At 39.6% G+C, this 18,220-nt stretch overlaps 2 protein-coding genes across 2 annotated transcripts in view; both read left to right on the forward strand.

Annotated features, from left to right (window-relative positions):
• The window catches only part of LOC105816053 (neudesin-like), an 11,875-nt gene extending 1,891 nt beyond the window's left edge, over window positions 1-9,984 (forward strand). The window contains exons 2-3 of the mRNA XM_012651368.1: window positions 9,005-9,097; window positions 9,514-9,984. Coding sequence (XP_012506822.1) covers window positions 9,005-9,097; window positions 9,514-9,857 — 437 coding nt within the window. The 3' untranslated portion in view covers window positions 9,858-9,984. The remainder of the gene's footprint in view (window positions 1-9,004; window positions 9,098-9,513) is intronic.
• A 6,631-nt stretch (window positions 9,985-16,615) lies between these two features.
• The window catches only part of MYLK4 (myosin light chain kinase family, member 4), a 71,354-nt gene continuing 69,749 nt past the window's right edge, over window positions 16,616-18,220 (forward strand). Inside the window, exon 1 of the mRNA XM_012651369.1 lies at window positions 16,616-16,774. Within this exon, the coding sequence (XP_012506823.1) occupies window positions 16,616-16,774 (159 nt within the window). The remainder of the gene's footprint in view (window positions 16,775-18,220) is intronic.

Below are 18,220 nucleotides of genomic sequence, written 5' to 3' on the forward strand. Positions count from 1 at the left end.
ATAGAAAAAATTAGCCGGGCATGGTGGTACATGCCTGTAGTCCCAGCTACTCGGGAGGCTGAGGCAGGAGGATCACTTGAGCCCAGGACTTTGAGGTTGCTGTGAGCTAGGCTGAAGCCACGGCACTCTAGCCCGGGCAACAGAGTGAGACTCTGTCTCAAAAAAAAAAAATAACAACACCCACCTATGACTTGTAAACCTTTCCTGGCTGAAGCAATGTATACCTTCCATGTATTGATGTATGATTTTCCTGGCAATTCCTGTCTCCCTGAAAGGTATAAAACCAAACTAGATCAACTTTGGCACACTCTCAGGACCTCTTGAGACTGTGTTCCCTGAGCCACGGTCATTCATATTGGCTCAGGATAAACCTCTTTAAATATTTTGTTGGCAGAATTTGGTTTCTCCATTATCATCATGAACTTTTATTTTTATTTGTCCCCCGAAGGGGGAATCATCATAGGAACATCACAGAACCATGTACTTCTTTGAAAAGAGGTTCTAGGACTGACTTCAAAACAGGTTTTGGAAGAAAAAAAGTGTTACTAAATTTGGAAATATAATATACTACACTGATTTTAATAGTTTACAGACAGATACAGACACACGGTCACCCTTAACCCATGCAAAACAATTTAAAATGATGACAACAAATCAGACAACAGTGATGTTTCTTTGAATGTCTTTTCTTATAATGAATGAAAGGCTTAAGATTTATTTTTTACAAATAATACATGGTTATTATGGGAAATCTCATGGATAATCATTGTTAGTTAAACTTAGCACCTTTTCCTAATCTTTTTAAACATATTTTGGGATTACATAGTGCCCTTACATATAGATGTAATTCTATGTTCATCTTTATTTTTGCCTAATATTTGTTTTCGAAAGTATTTATTGTCATGGGAAAATACTTGTTATGTAACATGGAGTAAAAATTAAAAGATACAAAACTAATATATATAGTGGAAATTCCATTTCCTTTTTATATATGTGCTTTGCTCCTATATATTATATGAATAAAAAAATTAAAAAAATATAAAGCAAAGACAAAATATTTTACTTCCACAGCCATATACATGAATAGAGAAGAGCTATTTGGATGTACTATGGAGACCTTGACTTCAGGAATCTGGGTTTAAATCGGCCGCAGTGTGACCTTGGGGAAGCTATGTAACTTTTCAATCTCAGGTTCCAAATCTAAAAGAGGGACGCCTGCCTCACAGTCTGTTGTGAGAATTAAATGAACTTATAAATGAGAAAGTATTTAGGATAGTGACTGGCAATAGTAGGCCGCTGTTACTCTTTTTTTTTTTTTCCTGAACCCTAATTCCTTCTTTCTGAAGTTCAAAGTTTTCTCCACTAGATGGTGATGGTAGAAAAATAAATGAATAAACCATACCAGTAAGGACTTTTCAAAAATTGCTCCTCCTCTTATTTTGCATTGCTAACTAAATTTAAACTTTATTTTTGAGTCAGCATAAATGCAGATAAATTTAAACTCTATTATTAATATAAGGTCACGGAAATGAAATCAATGTACGGCAGAAATCTAGGCTTAAATTTTCTTCTTTAATACCTCACTGCTTCACTGTTTCCAGCTGGCCTTGGCGGTTTACTTTGAGCTCTGTAACCATCTTCTCTGTGCTCCTTCCCCATAGTCAGAAGGGGGATGGTGGATTCATTGGTGACTCGAAAAGACCTTCTGTTCAGTGACCACAACTTTAATCAATCTGGGTGCAGGGCCTAAGTGCAGGTATCTTATAAGCCTCCTAGTATTATCGAACTTCTGGGCATCATCTCGCGTCCTCATATTCACACCCAGGGTATGTTGGACATTTGAGTCCAGTAAATCCCACATGACTCACATCCCTGCTGTCTTTAGTCACCGTCCTAAAAGTTAGCCCTATGATCATCTGTTTTTCCTGCTCTGTGATTCCTCTCCCCTAACCCAATCTCATGTTTCTTTCTTTTCCTGATTTTCCTCTACATCTTCTTGAATCTATGACACATTTCTTTATCAAGTTTATTCTAACACACTTGGTACATTTTCTTGCTGGCATAAGTAGGACCTTTTAATTATTCTATTTTCTTACTGATCTTGATTGGTGTAAAAGAAATGCAATGGTTTTTATTAATTTCTTTAATATTTGGTCTTTTCTGTGAACTCTCATTAGTTCTAAGTGATTTTCAATAGATATTCATAGTATAATAAAGAAGATACCTGTTCTTTGTCCTTGGCTCCTGGCGCAGATCTTCAGAATCCCTTGGGATTTCCTGAGTGATAGGAGTGCCTTTGTTATGCTAATGAGGCAGCTTCTGGTGGGCCCCTGGGATTGGAACTGGGGGCCGGCCCCATCTCTGGGGAGGCCAGGGGGCTGAAAATTGTGTTCAGTCACTTGGCCAATGATTTAATCAGTCATGCTTACATAATGGAACCTCAGTAAAATTCTGGACACGGAAGCTCAGTGGAACTTCCTGGTCGTGAATGTGCCGACGTGCTGGGAAGTGGCATGCCCAGAGCCGGTGAGGAGCGGGCACGGAAGCTCTGTGTCTGGGACCTTCCCACACCTTGCTGTATGTGTCTCCTTTGTAATAAAATTGTAATCATTTCAGTATAGTGCTTTCAGTGAATTCTTTGTGGTGTTCTAGCAAATCATCAAACCTGAGGGTATCCTGGAACCCCTGAATTTGTAGCTGGTTGGTCAGAAGTGCAGCTGGTCCTTGAGTCTTGTGGCTGGTGTTTGAAGTGGGGGCCTTTGGCCTTAACCGGTGGGGTCTGACACTAAAACCAAATAATTTAGTGTCGGGATTGAATTGTATTGCAGGATACCCAGTCGGTGTCAGAATAATACTTTTGCTTCTTCCATTACAATACTGGGTACAGTCTTCCCTTGGTATCCTAGGCGGGGGTTGGTTCCAGAACCCCCCCACCGCCCCGCCACCGCTATCATACAAAAAAGCCTTGGATGCTCATTTCCCTAATATAAAATTGTGTAATGTTTGCATATAACCTATGCACATCCTCCTGTACACTTTACATCATCTCTAGATTACTTATAATACCTAATGCAATGTAAATGGTGTGTAAATAGTTGTTATACAGTATTTTTAATTGTTATATTATTTCTTATTGTTTTTTCCCCTGAATTTTCAATCCACGGTTGGTTGAATCTGTGGTTGCAGAACCCATGGATATGGAGGGCTAACTGTATTGTCAAATTATTGGAGAGAGCAGGTCTCTTTATCTTATGAAGTGGATATGAAGTCACATTTGACAAAATTCTACTTCAATACTTGATTTTGACAAACCTCTAGTAAAATAGCTAAAGATAGGTCCTTAACATGATTTTTTTTTTTTTTTTGCCTGAAACCAGCAGCCATTATTATGTTTTGTGGTAAAACAAAACAAAACAGAAAAAAAAACCTCCACTATTAGCAGGGAAAAGATTTCTTAAAAAAAAAAAGTACTAACCAGAAAGGAAAAGATGAACACATCTTACTACATGAAAATGAAGATTCCACGTATTTCTCCGAAGATATCACAAGAAATAGTGAAAATACAAGGCACAGAGTGGGAGAAAGCATCTGTAGCACATGTTACTGTCAAGCACAGTATTTGAGATATAGAAAAGGTCCTATGCAGTGATAAGAAAAATAATAGAAAATTTAATCAAAATTGAGTAAAGAACTTAAATATGTACTTCAAAAAAAAAAAAACAACAAAAACCCAGAGACTGAATGACCAATATATGTATGTGAGAAAGTTCTCAACTCTTTAGTAAGCTGAGAAATGCAATTTAAATAAAGAGCGATATATTATTGCACAACCACTAGATTAGCAAAAGCTAAAGTGTTCTTAAAGATATAGAGCAACAGGAGCATTCCTATGGTGCTGGTAGGAATATAAATTAATAAATCCATTTAAATGTATATCACACATACACAGAAATGTTCATAGCAGCCCCAAACTGAAAACAACCAAAATGTCTATCAATAGAATAGATGAATAAATTTTATAATAGTTATACTGTTAATGGAAAAGAAGCCAAACTCTGTAAAATAATTTTTTTTTTTTTTGAGACAGAGTCTCACTCTTTTTGCCCGGGCTAGAGTGAGTGCCGTGGCGTCAGCCTAGCTCACAGCAACCTCAAACTCCTGGGCTCAAGCAATCCTACTGCCTCAGCCTCCCGAGTAGCTGGGACTACAGGCATGTGCCACCATGCCCGGCTAATTTTTTGTATATATATTTTTAGTTGGCCGATTAATTTCTTTCTAATTTTAGTAGAGGCGGGGTCTCGCTCTTGCTCAGGCTGGTCTCGAACTCCTGAGCTCAAACAATCCGCCCACCTCGGCCTCCCAGAGAGCTAGGATTACAGGCGTGAGCCACCGCGCCTGGCCGAAAACTCTGTAAAATAATTTTAAAGAGATTTATTCTGAGCCAAATTTGAGGACTATGACCCAGAGCCACGCCTAAGAAGCCTTGAGCAAGTGGACTCGCTGTGGCTGGGTTACAGTTTGGTTTTATACATTTCAGGGAAACAGGGGTTACAGGTAAAGTCATATATCAATACGTAGAAGGTATACATTGGTTTGGCCTGAAAAGATGGACCATCGTGAAGTGGGGGGCGGGAGGTTACAGGTTATAGGTGGGTTTAAAGATTCTTTGACTTGTAATTAGTTAAAAACATGAAGCTTTGTCTAAAGGCTTGGAATGTTTCAACATAAGGATCTGTTTGTCAGAGATAAGCCACCTGACATATTTGTTGTGTAAATTGAGGACCTGCAGGTTTGTCTTGCATACCCTTAGGCCTGTTAATGGGTTACAAAGAATGTCTCCAAGAAGCGAGAGGGGCATGATGAAGCATGTCTGACCTCCCTCCTCCTGGCAGGTAGTTTAGTTTTAGGGTATTCCTTTGGCCAAGAGGGGGCCCATTCAATCAGCCGGTGGGGGGAGCCTTAAGATTTTATTTTAGTTCACAATACAATGGAATATTCCATAATAATGAAAACTAACAGGGACAGCTACACACAACAATTTGATGACTAGACAAAGACAATTTTGACTGGGGAAAAAAACCAAGATACGAAATAATGCAAACAGTATGAATACATTCACACAAGTCCAAAACTGGGAAAACACAGCTATATATTTAGAGAACACACGTAAATGCTAAAACTGCAAAGAAAATTAAGGCAATTATTATTTAAAAATTTCTATTAGTGGTTAAGTTGGTAAGGACAAAAGGAGATTTTGGGGTGCTGGCAATATTCTAGTTCTTGACTGAGTGGTGGCTTAATGGGTGTTGCTTTTATAATTATTTCTTAAACGCTATTTATTGCTTTATGTTCTTTCTATATATATCTCTCTATCTCCCAATAAAAGATATATGTATCTTTTATTATGTATTTTATATATTATATAAATGTGTATCATATCTCATATTTTATTATATTATTAAAATATATATCTTTACATATCTTTACATATACATATAAAATGTGTGTGTATATACATTTCCCAATAAAAGAGAAAAATAAAATGCTTTAAATTATGGCTACTTCATAATAATAGTAAGTGATATTGAACTGTGGATTAAAAAACCAAGATACCCCAGAATATTTTTCCTCCTTAGAATCTAGACTCTAAATTTGATGATCTTTTATTTTTTTATGAGTTGTGGCAATAATAACAGTTCCCAATGATAACCATAAAAGTTGCCATTTATCAAGTCCCTCTGATGCATCAACAATTTTTATCTCATTTTTTACCCCTCCACAACCCCATAAGGTAAATGTTATTATCCTCATTTTGTTACAGCAAGTGTTACAGCGGGTGGTTCTGAGGACAAACCGAGTGGCACATGGAGAGTCAGAGAATCGAAGTTTATTCGCCTGCGGGTTCAGAGGGGCCTCACTACCAAATTCTGAGCCCCATCTACCCGATTTTTCCCACTGTTATTAAGTTGGGGTGGTCTGAGGGGTGGGGTATCAGGTGGCTAATGCCCACGAGGTAATAGGTTAGTATTATGTTGATGCACCAGGTAATAGGGTAGTTGATGCACCAGGTAATAGGTTTAGTGTTTTGCTGATGGGCCAGGTAATAGATTAGTTGATGGGCCAGGTAGTAGATTTAGTGTTATGCTGATGTGCCAGGTAATAGATTAGTTGATAGGCCAGGTAATAGGTTTAGTGTTATGCTGATGTGCCAGGTAATAGATTAGTTGATGGGTCAGGTAATAGGTTAGTATTATGCTGATGCGGGTCTTCCATGAGGGGTGGGGGGCTCAGGTGGCTGATGTGCCAAGTAACAGAAGGGGGTTTTCCTTATCAATTTAACAAATGAGAAAAACTGAGGCTCAGGAAGACTGTCTGAGTGAGCGTTCTGAGTTTACATAGCTAGTAAATCTTGAATTCAAGCCTAGGCTATGTGTCTCCAATGCCTATGATTTTCTTCTAGCCTGGTCCTTTTATTACAGCATTTATAAATTTATTTTATTGGCAATTTTTCAGATTAAAAAGGAAATACATCTTTATTTTAGAAAAACTGGTAACTCTAGAAAAGCACTAACCATTTTTAGTGCAGCAATCTTATCAATTTTATGTATCTCTCTGTATTATCATTCATCCGGTGTATATTGACAGAGCATCATCTTTTTTTTAGTCAAAATTTGGATCCTACTATATATACTGTGCTATGGTTCGCCCTTTTCTCCCTAACTATAACATCGAGACATAACTAATGGAAACATAGTGTTCTTTCTCATGCAAGTACCACATCTATTTAACCAACTGTTGCACATAGATTCTATTTCAACGTTTTATATATAACAAATAATGTCATGATGATATCTTCAAAGACAATGTTTTGTGTACAACTCTATTTCTTTGAGGTAAAATTCTAAGAAATGCCATTGTGGGGTCAAAGGGCATGGCCAAGTTGCCTTCCATAAAAATCAGTGCGATGTGATTCCTCCTAGAAGTGTATGAGAGCCCATCCACCCTATCCAGGCCTCATTCACACTGAGACGGTTTCCATATGAGAACTGGGATTGCCATGCCTTCTGCCATTTTATGAACTGCCACGGCCCTTTCACATCCCCGATTCTCCAATACTTTTGAACATATAGAATAAAAGCTAACAACCTATTATGAACCATTATATAATAGCCCAATTTATTTTCTACCAAAAAATACAACGCTTACCTTTAATAAAAAATAACACATCCCTGAGAATATGTGACGTTTTCTCCAAGCTGCCCATCCACCTCTAATACACTCCTTACTGCAGTGTTTTTCCCTGTGGAAAATTTCTCCCCTGAACCTTACCCTCTTGGGAAAAGCAGGCCAGCATTTGGTCAGAAGAGCATGACTTGGACTTTGCACTTCTGTAATTTCATGCCTTGTTACTATCATAAGCTTCTTCTAGCTCCTGAAATCCACTTCCAATTTAGAAGGTAGGAAAGCATTCCCAAAAATGTAAACATAAACATACTCTTCCTCCAGTCCCTAAAACTAGAAAATGATGATTCCTGCTGTAGGATGGAATTTTTAACTATCGGCCATGAACATTCTCAGACTTTCCCCAAATGTTTAGACTGGATAATCATAACAGTAGCATGAATTTTACTTTATAGCATGCATTTTATTTTGTGGTTTTTTTCTTCCATTTTTAGGCTTAAAGAATCAATGGAAGGGAGATACATATGTGGAATGGGGTAAAGGGTGGAAAGAATACTCTGGTATTGGGTTAGAATTAGTAATACATGAGAATGAACTCATGATTTTTAAAAAATTATATTTCCTAGCTCTGTCCTCCAAAGTGACCAGGAGCAATGACACCCCAGTAGCAAAGAATACTTCCAGTGCCCAGGTCTTGATTTCTGAATGCCACTCTTCTCTAAAAGGAACCAGGGCTCTCCTTGAAGAAATGGAAGATTTCAGAAATAGGGTGAAAAAAGTACAGAACATGAGGAAGTACTAAAAAATAATAATGATATGTCAAAAGTACATAGGAGCTAGCTCGAAGGTGCTCCCATTGGGCAGTCTGGGACAATTTCAGCATCAAAATGAAGAATGGAGGAAACGTATTAATATATTCATTTTTAAAAATCTATGAGCTCATACTGATACTAAAAAGGGCGGAGTTCAGGATGGGGATGGAAAGCTCTTCTTTATAGAAGAATACCAATTAATAAGTGTGTAAAAGAAATGGGAGAATTAGAAAATCACCATATCACTGTGTTAATAATTGATTCAGGCTAGAATGGTTACTAAAAACATGGGGTGATGGGTTGTTAAGGAACAGGACACTAACAAACCCGACAAATTATTTACCAGTTACAAAGAGAAAAGGGTTGACTTTATATTGGAGAAATCTGGTGGACACCACCTTAATCAGATTATCAAATTTAATGTCACTAATAATGGCACAAGCTGACATCATATGCCACTTGTTGTGATGTCCTGAGAAAGATACATCACTTCTGTAGATTTCATGCCCATGTATAACCTGCTTCCAAACATTAAGACACAATCGGTCAATTCAAATTAAGAGACATTTTATTAAACAATTTGTCTGGAGTCTCCAGAAATATCAGTGTCATGAAGGATATTAAAAAAAGACTGAGGGGCCGGGCGCGGTGGCTCACGCCTGTAATCCTAGCTCTCTGGGAGGCCGAGGCGGGCGGATTGTTTGAGCTCAGGAGTTCGAAACCAGCCTGAGCAAGAGCGAGACCCCGTCTCTACTGAAAATAGAAAGAAATTAATTGGACAACCAAAAATATATAGAAAAAATTAGCCGGGCATGGTGGCGCATGCCTGTAGTCCCAGCTACTCGGGAGGCTGAGGCAGGAGGATCTCTTGAGCCCAGGAGTTTGAGGTTGCTGTGAGCTAGGCTGACGCCACGGCACTCTAGCCCAGGCAACACAGTGAGACTCTGTCTCAAAAAAAAAAAAAAAAAAGACTGAGGGCCCTGGTCCTGGCCCTGGTGCTTGCAACCCAGCCGGGCAGGCACCGTGCCCCACCGAGCGGGGGGGGGGGGGGCCTCCCTTGCGGCTCTTCATCGAGGAGGAGCTGGCCCCATACGGTGGGGAGGAGGGAATCTCCAGCTGTCAGAATAGTCTGGGAGACCTCCTGCACAGAATCCAAGGAAAGAGAGTTCAAAGGCTTGGGCACCGTGGGCCAGCTGCTGGCCCCTGCCTTCCTGCCTGCACCCAGCTCCAGGACTCTCTCCTTCAACTGTGCTAAAAGGCCCTTTTTCCTCTTTGCCCTGCTGCTGTTGTATCCGTTTGTCACGGTGACTCTCATGGCACCCTCCACTGGCCTCTGCCTGACTGCAGGCAGGGAGGAAGTCCAGATGGCAGGACGATCCCAAGACCCAAAGAAAGATAGGGCCCTGGTCTCATTTATGCAGGGCAGTTCCTCTGATCCCCTTCTGTCTGGGTACCCCTGACCAGGTGGCCTGAGTCTTTGGATGACTGTCCCAGGAGACTCTCAGTCCTGCCTGGGCCCAGGAAGATCAGCCCATCTACTTGGCAGCGAAGGGAGTGGTGTTTGATGTCACTTCCGGAAAGGAATTTTATGGACGAGGAGCCCCCTGCAATGCCTTGACTGGGAAGGACTCCACTAGAGGAGTGGCCAAGATGTCCCTGGATCCTGCAGATCTCACCCATGACACTACAGGTCTCACGGCCAAGGAGCTGGAGTCCCTGGATGATGTCTTCACCGAAGTGTACAAAGCCAAATATCCTCTTGTTGGCTACACGGCCTGGAGAATTCTCAACGAGGACGGCAGCCCCAACCTGGACTTAAAGCCTGAAGACCAGCCCCACTTTGACATCAAGGATGAGTTCTGATGTCCCATCTGCAGGAGCAGTTCCTTGGGAGGGTGAGGCAGGACGACACTCAAGCACCAAGTCTCCTGCAAAATGGGCTGCCTGAAGACTCTGAGTCACCTAGATCCGAATAAAACAGTTGCTTACCTGGGGAAAAAAAAAAAAAAAGAAAAAAAAAAGAAAAAAAAAGAAGACATGATGATTCAATGCACTATGTGATTTTTTAATAGATTCTGTTATGTGAGAAAGTGTCTTTGTTCTCAGGAGACATATGCTAATATATTTAGGGGTAAAGTTTCATAAGATATGCGACTTGGGGAGAGAGAGAGAGCAAATATGGAAAATACTAACATTTGGTGAATCTAGGTGAAGGGTGTACAGATATTCATTGTACTATTCTTGCAAATTCTTTGTAGGTTTGAAGTTTTAAAAAAAAGTTTGGGGAAAGGAAAAGTATTTAACAAAAACAGTATAAAAGTCATCTATGAGCTTTGGAAATTTATTTATGAATTTATTTATGAGTAGTTTTTGCATAATGTACTTCCTTCCCATTGAAATATCTTGTGTTGTTTTCTAAACAATACATTAACTCAGTGACATTTATAAGAATCAAAAGGAATATACTTAAAGGAACAATTTGTGCAACCACTATAGAAGTAATGAACTGAAACATTGTTTTATATTTCTGAAAGAGATTAATTTTTAAATGATCCCATCCATATTTTAATCTAATTTTAAAAATCCTCTTATTTTATTTTCACTTTTTATTTCACAATATTTTGCTACTTACTGTCACTTGGAAATTTTAAGGGTCTAATACCAAGCTAGGCTGTAAATAAATCTGGACATTCTGTAACATCATCATCCTCCGTGCTCAAAGTATCCTATTTCTAAGCAGAAAATAAGAGATAGAAGTTATTTTTAAATCACCATTAATTTTTCTATTAATTACAAAATCTTATATAACATGGTATTCATGCCAGAAGAAAAGTGTGAGAGTCTTAACTGTCTCCCACTCACCATCTCCTCTTCCTTTTCTTCAGCCCCATGTGACCCAGCAAGTGTGGGATATGATTTATGTCTCCTTGGATCTCAGCCTGGGTCACCTGGAACAGCAGGCCACAATCTGTTCAGTAGTGCTTTTTTTCCCCCCTTCTTTTAATAAGCTTATATTTTATTAATCATATGATTGGGTTTTCTTTTTTCTTAATGACATTATTGAAGTATAATTTACCTATCATAAAATTCACCCATCTCAAGTGTATAATTCAGCAATGTTTTAAGAAACTTAATGAGTTTTATGATCATCTCCACCGTACCTCCCCTGGTAAGATTCTGTTTACAGTTAACCCCTGTTCCTTCTCCCAGCCCCAGGCAAAGACCAATATACTCACTGTGTCTACAGATTTCCCTCTTCTGGACATTTCATACAAATGGAATCATACTTTCAGATCTTTGTTTCTGGTTTTTTCACTGAGTACAATGTTTTTGTTCATCCATGTTGTAGCAGACATCCGCATTTCATTTCTTTTGCTAGCTGAGTAATATTCCCTTTGTATGGTTACACCATATTTTGTTTTCCCATTCACCAAACCCACGGATAGACATTTGAGTTGTTCCCAATTTTTGGCTATTGTAAATAATGCTACTACGAACATTCATGGGCAAGGCTTTGCGTGTTCGTATGTTTTCATTTCTTTTGGGTGGATACCTTAAGAGAATTGCTAGGTAATACAGAAAATAACTTTTTAAGAAAATGCCAAACTGTTTTCCAGAACACCCGTACCATTTTACACTCTTATCCATACGTCTGATGAGGGTTCCAGTTTTTTCACATCCTCTTCAACATTTGCTTTTTCTGTCTTTTTAAATTATAGTTATCTCGTAGGTGTGAAAGGCAATTTCATTGCGATTTTAATTTGCATCTCCCTGATAAGTGCTTTTGAGAATGTTTTAAAGTAATAAGCATGTGCTTATTAATTATTTTTATATCTTCTTTGATGAGATGTCTATTTAAATCTTTTGTCCATTTTAAAAATTGGAATGTTTGTCATCCCATTATTGAGTTGTAAGACTTCACTGTATATCCTGGGTACAAGCCCTTTATCAAATATGTGATTTCACAATGTTTTCTCCAAGTCTGTACCTGGTTTTTTCATTTTCCTAATGGTATCTTTTGAAGAGAAAACATTTTGAATTTCGATGAAGTGTAGTTTATCAATTTTTGCTTTTATGGATTGTATACAGTGATGCTTTTTAAAAAGAAAAAAATTTGATTGTAATGTGGCTAACAGGTATGCAGTAGCCTTTTCTTTACATTTTGGTATTTATGACAATTGCTCCACTTTTGTAAATGTTCAAGAGTCCATGTTTGTCTGGAAATATTCAGAATGTTATGTGCAAATAGAAACTATTAGTGTTATCCAGCCTGGCTTCAATGCCAATCAGTAGACAGGGCTATCAGCGATGTATCTTCATGTGGCTCTTTTGACAGCATGGTCTCTTATTCAGCTGATGGAAATGTCCCTCGAAAAAAAATCAAGGGATCCTTTTCCATGGCTCTGTGGAATGCTATTTTCCTGACGTTAGTATTTTTTTAAGATATGTAACTCCAAAATGTCATGGAAATACTTGAAAAGTATTGCTGGGCCTGCTCATAGCCTTACTAATGAATATTTCCAGGCATAAAAGTATCTTTAAGGCATTCAGAATGTTTTGTGGTCATGGACTTAGGGTCCTGAGCCTAGGTGGATAGACCGTAATGAATATGAAGGTATAACCTGTCCTTTGTGGTCCAGTGTTGTGCCAGGCTGCTTGTCCTCCATGCTGGAAACAGTGGGGCATGGGAGAACTGGACTATTGTCACCTAATTTTAGAAGACAAGCAGCATGGCTTCTTTTTTTTTTTTTTCCATGGCTTCTTTTAATTGACTTGTTTTTTAGGACAAGTAGACACAATTAAAGATCATTCTCTCCAGTAATTAATCAAATTTTAATATATATTGAGTACATATTGTGCCTGGAAATATCTATATGTGGGTGACTTCCAAATTTATATCTCCAACCTATACTCCTCCCTGAACTCCGGATTCCTATCTCCACGGCCCATCCCACCTGAGCATTCAACGGGCTTGCTGAAAGCTGAACAACTGACCTTCCCATTGTTTCTTCTACGGACTTCTCCATTTCAGCTAGTCAAATCCGTCCTTCACGTACTCACGGGAAAATTTGTCCTTGTCTGTCATCTTTCTTTCACACCTCTACCCAATCTGTCACAAATATTACTGGTTCTAAATGTAATGCGGAATTCTGCATGGATTCTAGAACAGAAAAAGGATATTAGGAAAAAGAACCCAACAAAATAAAGCATTAAGTTTAGTTAATAATAATATATCAATATTGGTTCATTAATTGTGACAAGTATACCATGTCCATGTAAGATATTAAAAATAGGGAAAATAGTAGGGCACGGTGGCTCATGCCTGTAATCCTAGCACTTTGGGAGGTCAAGGTGGAAGGACTGCTTGAGCCTAGGCGTTCAAGACCAACCGGAGCAACATAGCAAGACCCCATCTCTACAAAAAATAGAAAAATTAGCTGAGTGTGGTGACACATGCCTGTAGTCTCAGCTACTTGGGAGGCCAAGGCAGGAGGATGGCTTGAGCCTAGCAATTTGAGGATGCAGTGATCTATGATGACGCCATTGCACTCTAGCTTGGGTGACAGAGCAAGACCTTGTCTCCAAAAAAAAAAAAAAAAAAGGAAAGGAAAAATAAATAGGGGATGCAGGACATAGGGGAACTCTCTGAACTATTCTTATACTTTTTCAGTAGTTCTAAAACTTGTTTTTTGTTTTGTTTTTTCTAAAGACAAACAAAGGAGCAGATTCTACTGGCCTCTGGCTCACTAGAGCCTGTGGTTGGTTTGCTGGAGCCGAGGGGTAGAAATTCTGATTTTGCTGTTTTGGTGGTCTGGGTGGTCTGGGTGCAGGGTATGGCTGAATCAGCAACAGCACACACACATTTTTCTTCTGGTGGGGGTTTGTCATCTTATCAGTACTTTTATGCAATTTAATTCCACCAATAAAAATTGATAACCTCAAATCAGTTCAGTCTTTTCATAATCATTTTGTCAGATAATTTTTCTTTCACAAACCTGCAGTTCTGCATCGTTACTCTTCCAGAAGAACACGATTCTCTAATCCTAGAAAAATAACACGAGTTCTATTTTTAAAAAGATTTTGCTATAATTCTTTAAGTGCTACTTAAAATGGAAAACATGTATTTTTATTTTATATGACACACGTTGATCTGAGTTAAAAATAAGGACTTAAAAATAGCAAGGGAACACTAGAGGCTGGGGTTGTACTGGGGCATGCAGGGGCCAGCACAGGCTACAGATAAGAGGTGACAATTGACTGGGGCCCGAAGAATTTGTAATACTGATTCCAGTCTGTAGGCAATGGAGGTTTTATGTCACCCAAATAAATGCTCTACTATTGGAGTTGGGCAGGTGGGTTGTTTTCATATTAACTCCCTTTTCTTGATCTGTGGCAGAAAACTAGGGGAGAAGCCACAGTGTTACTTATAAGGAGAATTTTTGAAAATTTCATCCCTGTTCTTCCTACCTACCTGGATACTTGTGCTTTTGACTTTTCCCTGGAGCTACAAACAGTCGGAGACATGGCAAACACCTTTAAGGACTGAGAAAACAAACTTGCTGAGTGCTTTAAGATGATCTCCTATATTGCAATAGGAGTCTATTCAGAGTATGAGATGGGCAAACAGAGGTGGCTGTGGGGGTTCCCACACCTGGAATTTTCCTGGTTGGGAGTGAGCTCTTAAATAATCCTGAGTCCGAAAGGGGCAGGAGGGTTAGGCGGATGATCCCTGAGAACAAATCCAGCTTTGTAAATCCGAGAGTGTTGGCAACACTGATACAAGGGAAAGGTGAAGGTGATATTTCATCCAATGTTCCTAGCTTGTCCTCTCCTTACCTGACTTCTGAAATGGAGCCATCGGCCTTGAAAAGCCTGGTGTCTAAAATTAATATTCTTCCGTGTCTGACTAAGAAGGCAACAGCTGAGCAACATGAGATCGAAGGCCACACTAATTTAAACAGGGGCTCTAAGTGGCATCTGAGAGAGAAGATACTTCCTCTCATAGTGGACACTTGTCTTTTCCGAAGACTTATACTGACTAAGAGTCAAGATTTTTACTGGAGAATTCTGTAGTCAGTTTGAATTCTGCAAAATTTCCCTTTATCTGCTGGAGCGTACACTCAACACTTGGAGTGGTTCAAACTCTATGATGTCCTCCTATAAATGGTAATTATTTTTGTTTATTGTTATAACCTCTCAAATCCCCTCTTTCTTTCTATGTTGCCTTAAATAAAAAGTTGTACCAAACTGCAGGTAGACCTAAATGTTTAACATTTCTTTGCAAAATTATTTTATCTTGAATTTAAGCTTTTGTTTCAGTACATGAATTTTGTGTGGCGTCCCGATGCAACTTGAGCACCATCTGCAAAATATTTTCGTCAGAGTTTGTCTTAAAAATAGCCATGCATCTGTTTCCTTATTTTAATAATGATTTTTTCTCAGGGCAATTTGAAAGACGGCTAATAATGGTCTATAATGTGTCTGTAGAGCTCTGGTTGATAATACTTGCATTTTGCTTTGTTTGTATGTCAGCTCTTCATGTGGATAAGTAGATTTTTTTTTAGAGCAGTGGATTTTAAATACTTTGGAACTCAAGGGTAACATTTTACTATACTGGTTGAGAAAATGTAAGATGAAGTTTCACAGAGAGAATTACAGATGATTTTTAAGTTGAGAAAAAGCACAAAGAAGCAATTTTCAGAAAATTTCCAGCAGGGGGATTCGGGAGTCAGCCGTGGGAAACCACCACAAATTCAAGTCTCTCAAAAAGAGAAACCAAGTCCCGGGCGCGCGCTCCCTGCCTCCCTGTGGCATCACGTGATGTGTGCTCGCGGGCACGCGCGCTGGCGTCGGAGCAGCGCTGTGCGCTCCGCGTTGCTTGCTCTGTGAGGAAAGCGTTGCAGGGGAGCGCAAGGACTCTGAACGCCTCAGTACACAGCTGATCATGGAGACGAAGAGGAGAGGTAACTGGTACCTTCTCCCTGGGAGAGCACTGCAAGAAAACAAATTTCTTTTTAAAAATAAAACACCAAGCATTTTAATGTGTAGGCACCGAAGAGCTCTGGAAAAAGACTCATTTTGTGGAGCCCCCTCCCAAGAGGGAGTTGGATCTCCCGGGGGAAGCTGGAGAGACCCCTGCCGTGGCAAACGCTCCCCACGGGGATGGGAGGAGCAAAACCTGCAATCCCAAACAAACCCAAAGATACTGTGTATTCTGTATTTAAACAGGCCACCTGATAGAATCTTCTTTTGTACAAAGAGAGAAATGTTTAGTCACCCAGTGAAAGTCAAGTTGGCTTCTTACTATTCGCTTTTGTAGGAAAGGTGAAAGAACGTTTTAAAGTTCCAGCGTTGGAAACTTGATATGAACATTAGCATTTCTGCTCCCAGTTTTGGATCCTGTCTCCAGTTTAAATAGAAGAGACTTCCAAATCCTCGCTGGTCATTCCCCAAGAAGTCAAATGTGTGAATAAGTGATGAGAACTTTCTTTGTGTCCTTTCTTTACAGTCAAGAGAAAGAAACACTGAAAAATCACAACTGTGTCTTGATTTACAAGTCGGAGACAGAGGGAGACGAAAGCCACACTCCGGACAGTAGCTTAATCGGACTCCCCACCAAGATGTTCAAAGTGAAGAGGCTGGACGAATTCAACACGTGCTATAACGGCAGCCGGCTGGAGAATATGGCCTTTCTTCAGTGCGTGGAAAAGGTTGAGAAAGTGAAATGTTTTCTGGAAGAAAATTCTAGCAAGCAGGATTCAAGATCTGGAAAGAATGAGGTAATTATGTGCTAATTCAATCTCCTAAAATGTGTCGTTTCTAGTTTGTCTTTTCTTACACCGTGGAGCCATTTATGCCCCTTTTCAAATACTGTTTTGTCGTTGTGTGTAGAATTAAGGGAAGTTTATGAATAGGCACATCTCCATTTTGCTTCACCGAGAATTATGTGTGTAAACTATACAACTGAGTTTGCTAAATAATTAGGAGGCCTTTGACTATGCATTCATACCTGCGGGCTCCTCCGCACTGTAGGCTACTGCACAACTCCACTGCTTGGGAGTTACAAAGCCAGCTTAAGGAAACTCGCATCGAAGAAGAGCCCTTTAACATGGTACATCTGGGCTTGAGGTTCACAGAAGCGTTACGAGGGGCACAGTCGTTCTGCAGAAGTTTCCAGTTTCCTCAAGACCTTGAGTTCGTCATGGAGTAGGTGGGAGAGCTGCTGACAGTGAAGTTCAGAAAAGGGACAAGGAAGACTTGCTGATGGCACGACTGTGGAGCCTGCGTCATCCTCTGTGCAGAATGAGGCCCGAGTCCAATTCCAGCTGCTTGTTCTTTGACGACTTATTAATTTAACCAAGAGTTGCACCATCTGAATAATGGGGTGATGGCTGCTGTGAAAATTAAGTGTGATAATGTATATAAAGCACTCAGCATGGTACCTGCCAGCGGCAGCAGCAATTCCTACCCTGCCTGGGCCTAGTCAGTTCCTGCCCGCCCATCATCTGTTGGCCCGGTGTGGGCCTCATGGCAGGGCCAGGCCTTCATTCCAGTGCATGCGATGGTTTTGAATGGGTTTATCACCCTTCTCTAGACAGGGGTCCTCAAGGTTGGGACCTCGTATTACTTGCTCGCATATTGTCAGTTGCTTTCTCAGGAATGTGTATGTCATAGGCAACAAAAGTGTTTGTGGAACAAACAGATCTATTTAAGTGAATTCTGTATTCTGGTTAAATCATTCTTTTTTAATAATCAGAGTGCATGATCTTATTAGGCAGGTTTGGGAAACATCCTTCTTTGTCCAGCTACAGTTCTGAATACCACTATTCAGGTAGGAAGGGCATTTCTATCAGTGTGACAATCAAATAGAGATATTGTATATAAAAGGTTTAGGAGGCTTCTTATTGTAAGTGAGTAAGAAATGATAAAATGTACCAGAGAGAAGAAAGGACTCAGACTGAAACAGGTTTTTGAGACCTCTGCTTTCGCTGTGAGTTCAGTATAGACCAAGAAGAAATTTCCACAGGCAAAATCTAAGTGAGACGTGGAAGTCTTTCTTATTAGGGCCTTTAGTAGTAAAACAAATAAACAGGGATTTGTGTTCTCTTCATTGATTTCTGTAGGACACAGGAGACAAAATATTCTTCTTGGGTAACTTTGAAATCATCAACTAACTGTAACAGTTTATATGAATTTGATCAGATTTCAAGTACCATTTTTCTCCA

The sequence above is a fragment of the Propithecus coquereli genome, unplaced genomic scaffold (genome assembly GCF_000956105.1).
Source record: "Propithecus coquereli isolate 6110/MARCELLA unplaced genomic scaffold, Pcoq_1.0 Scaffold354, whole genome shotgun sequence".
In the NCBI taxonomy this organism is placed as follows: Eukaryota; Metazoa; Chordata; class Mammalia; order Primates; family Indriidae; genus Propithecus; species Propithecus coquereli.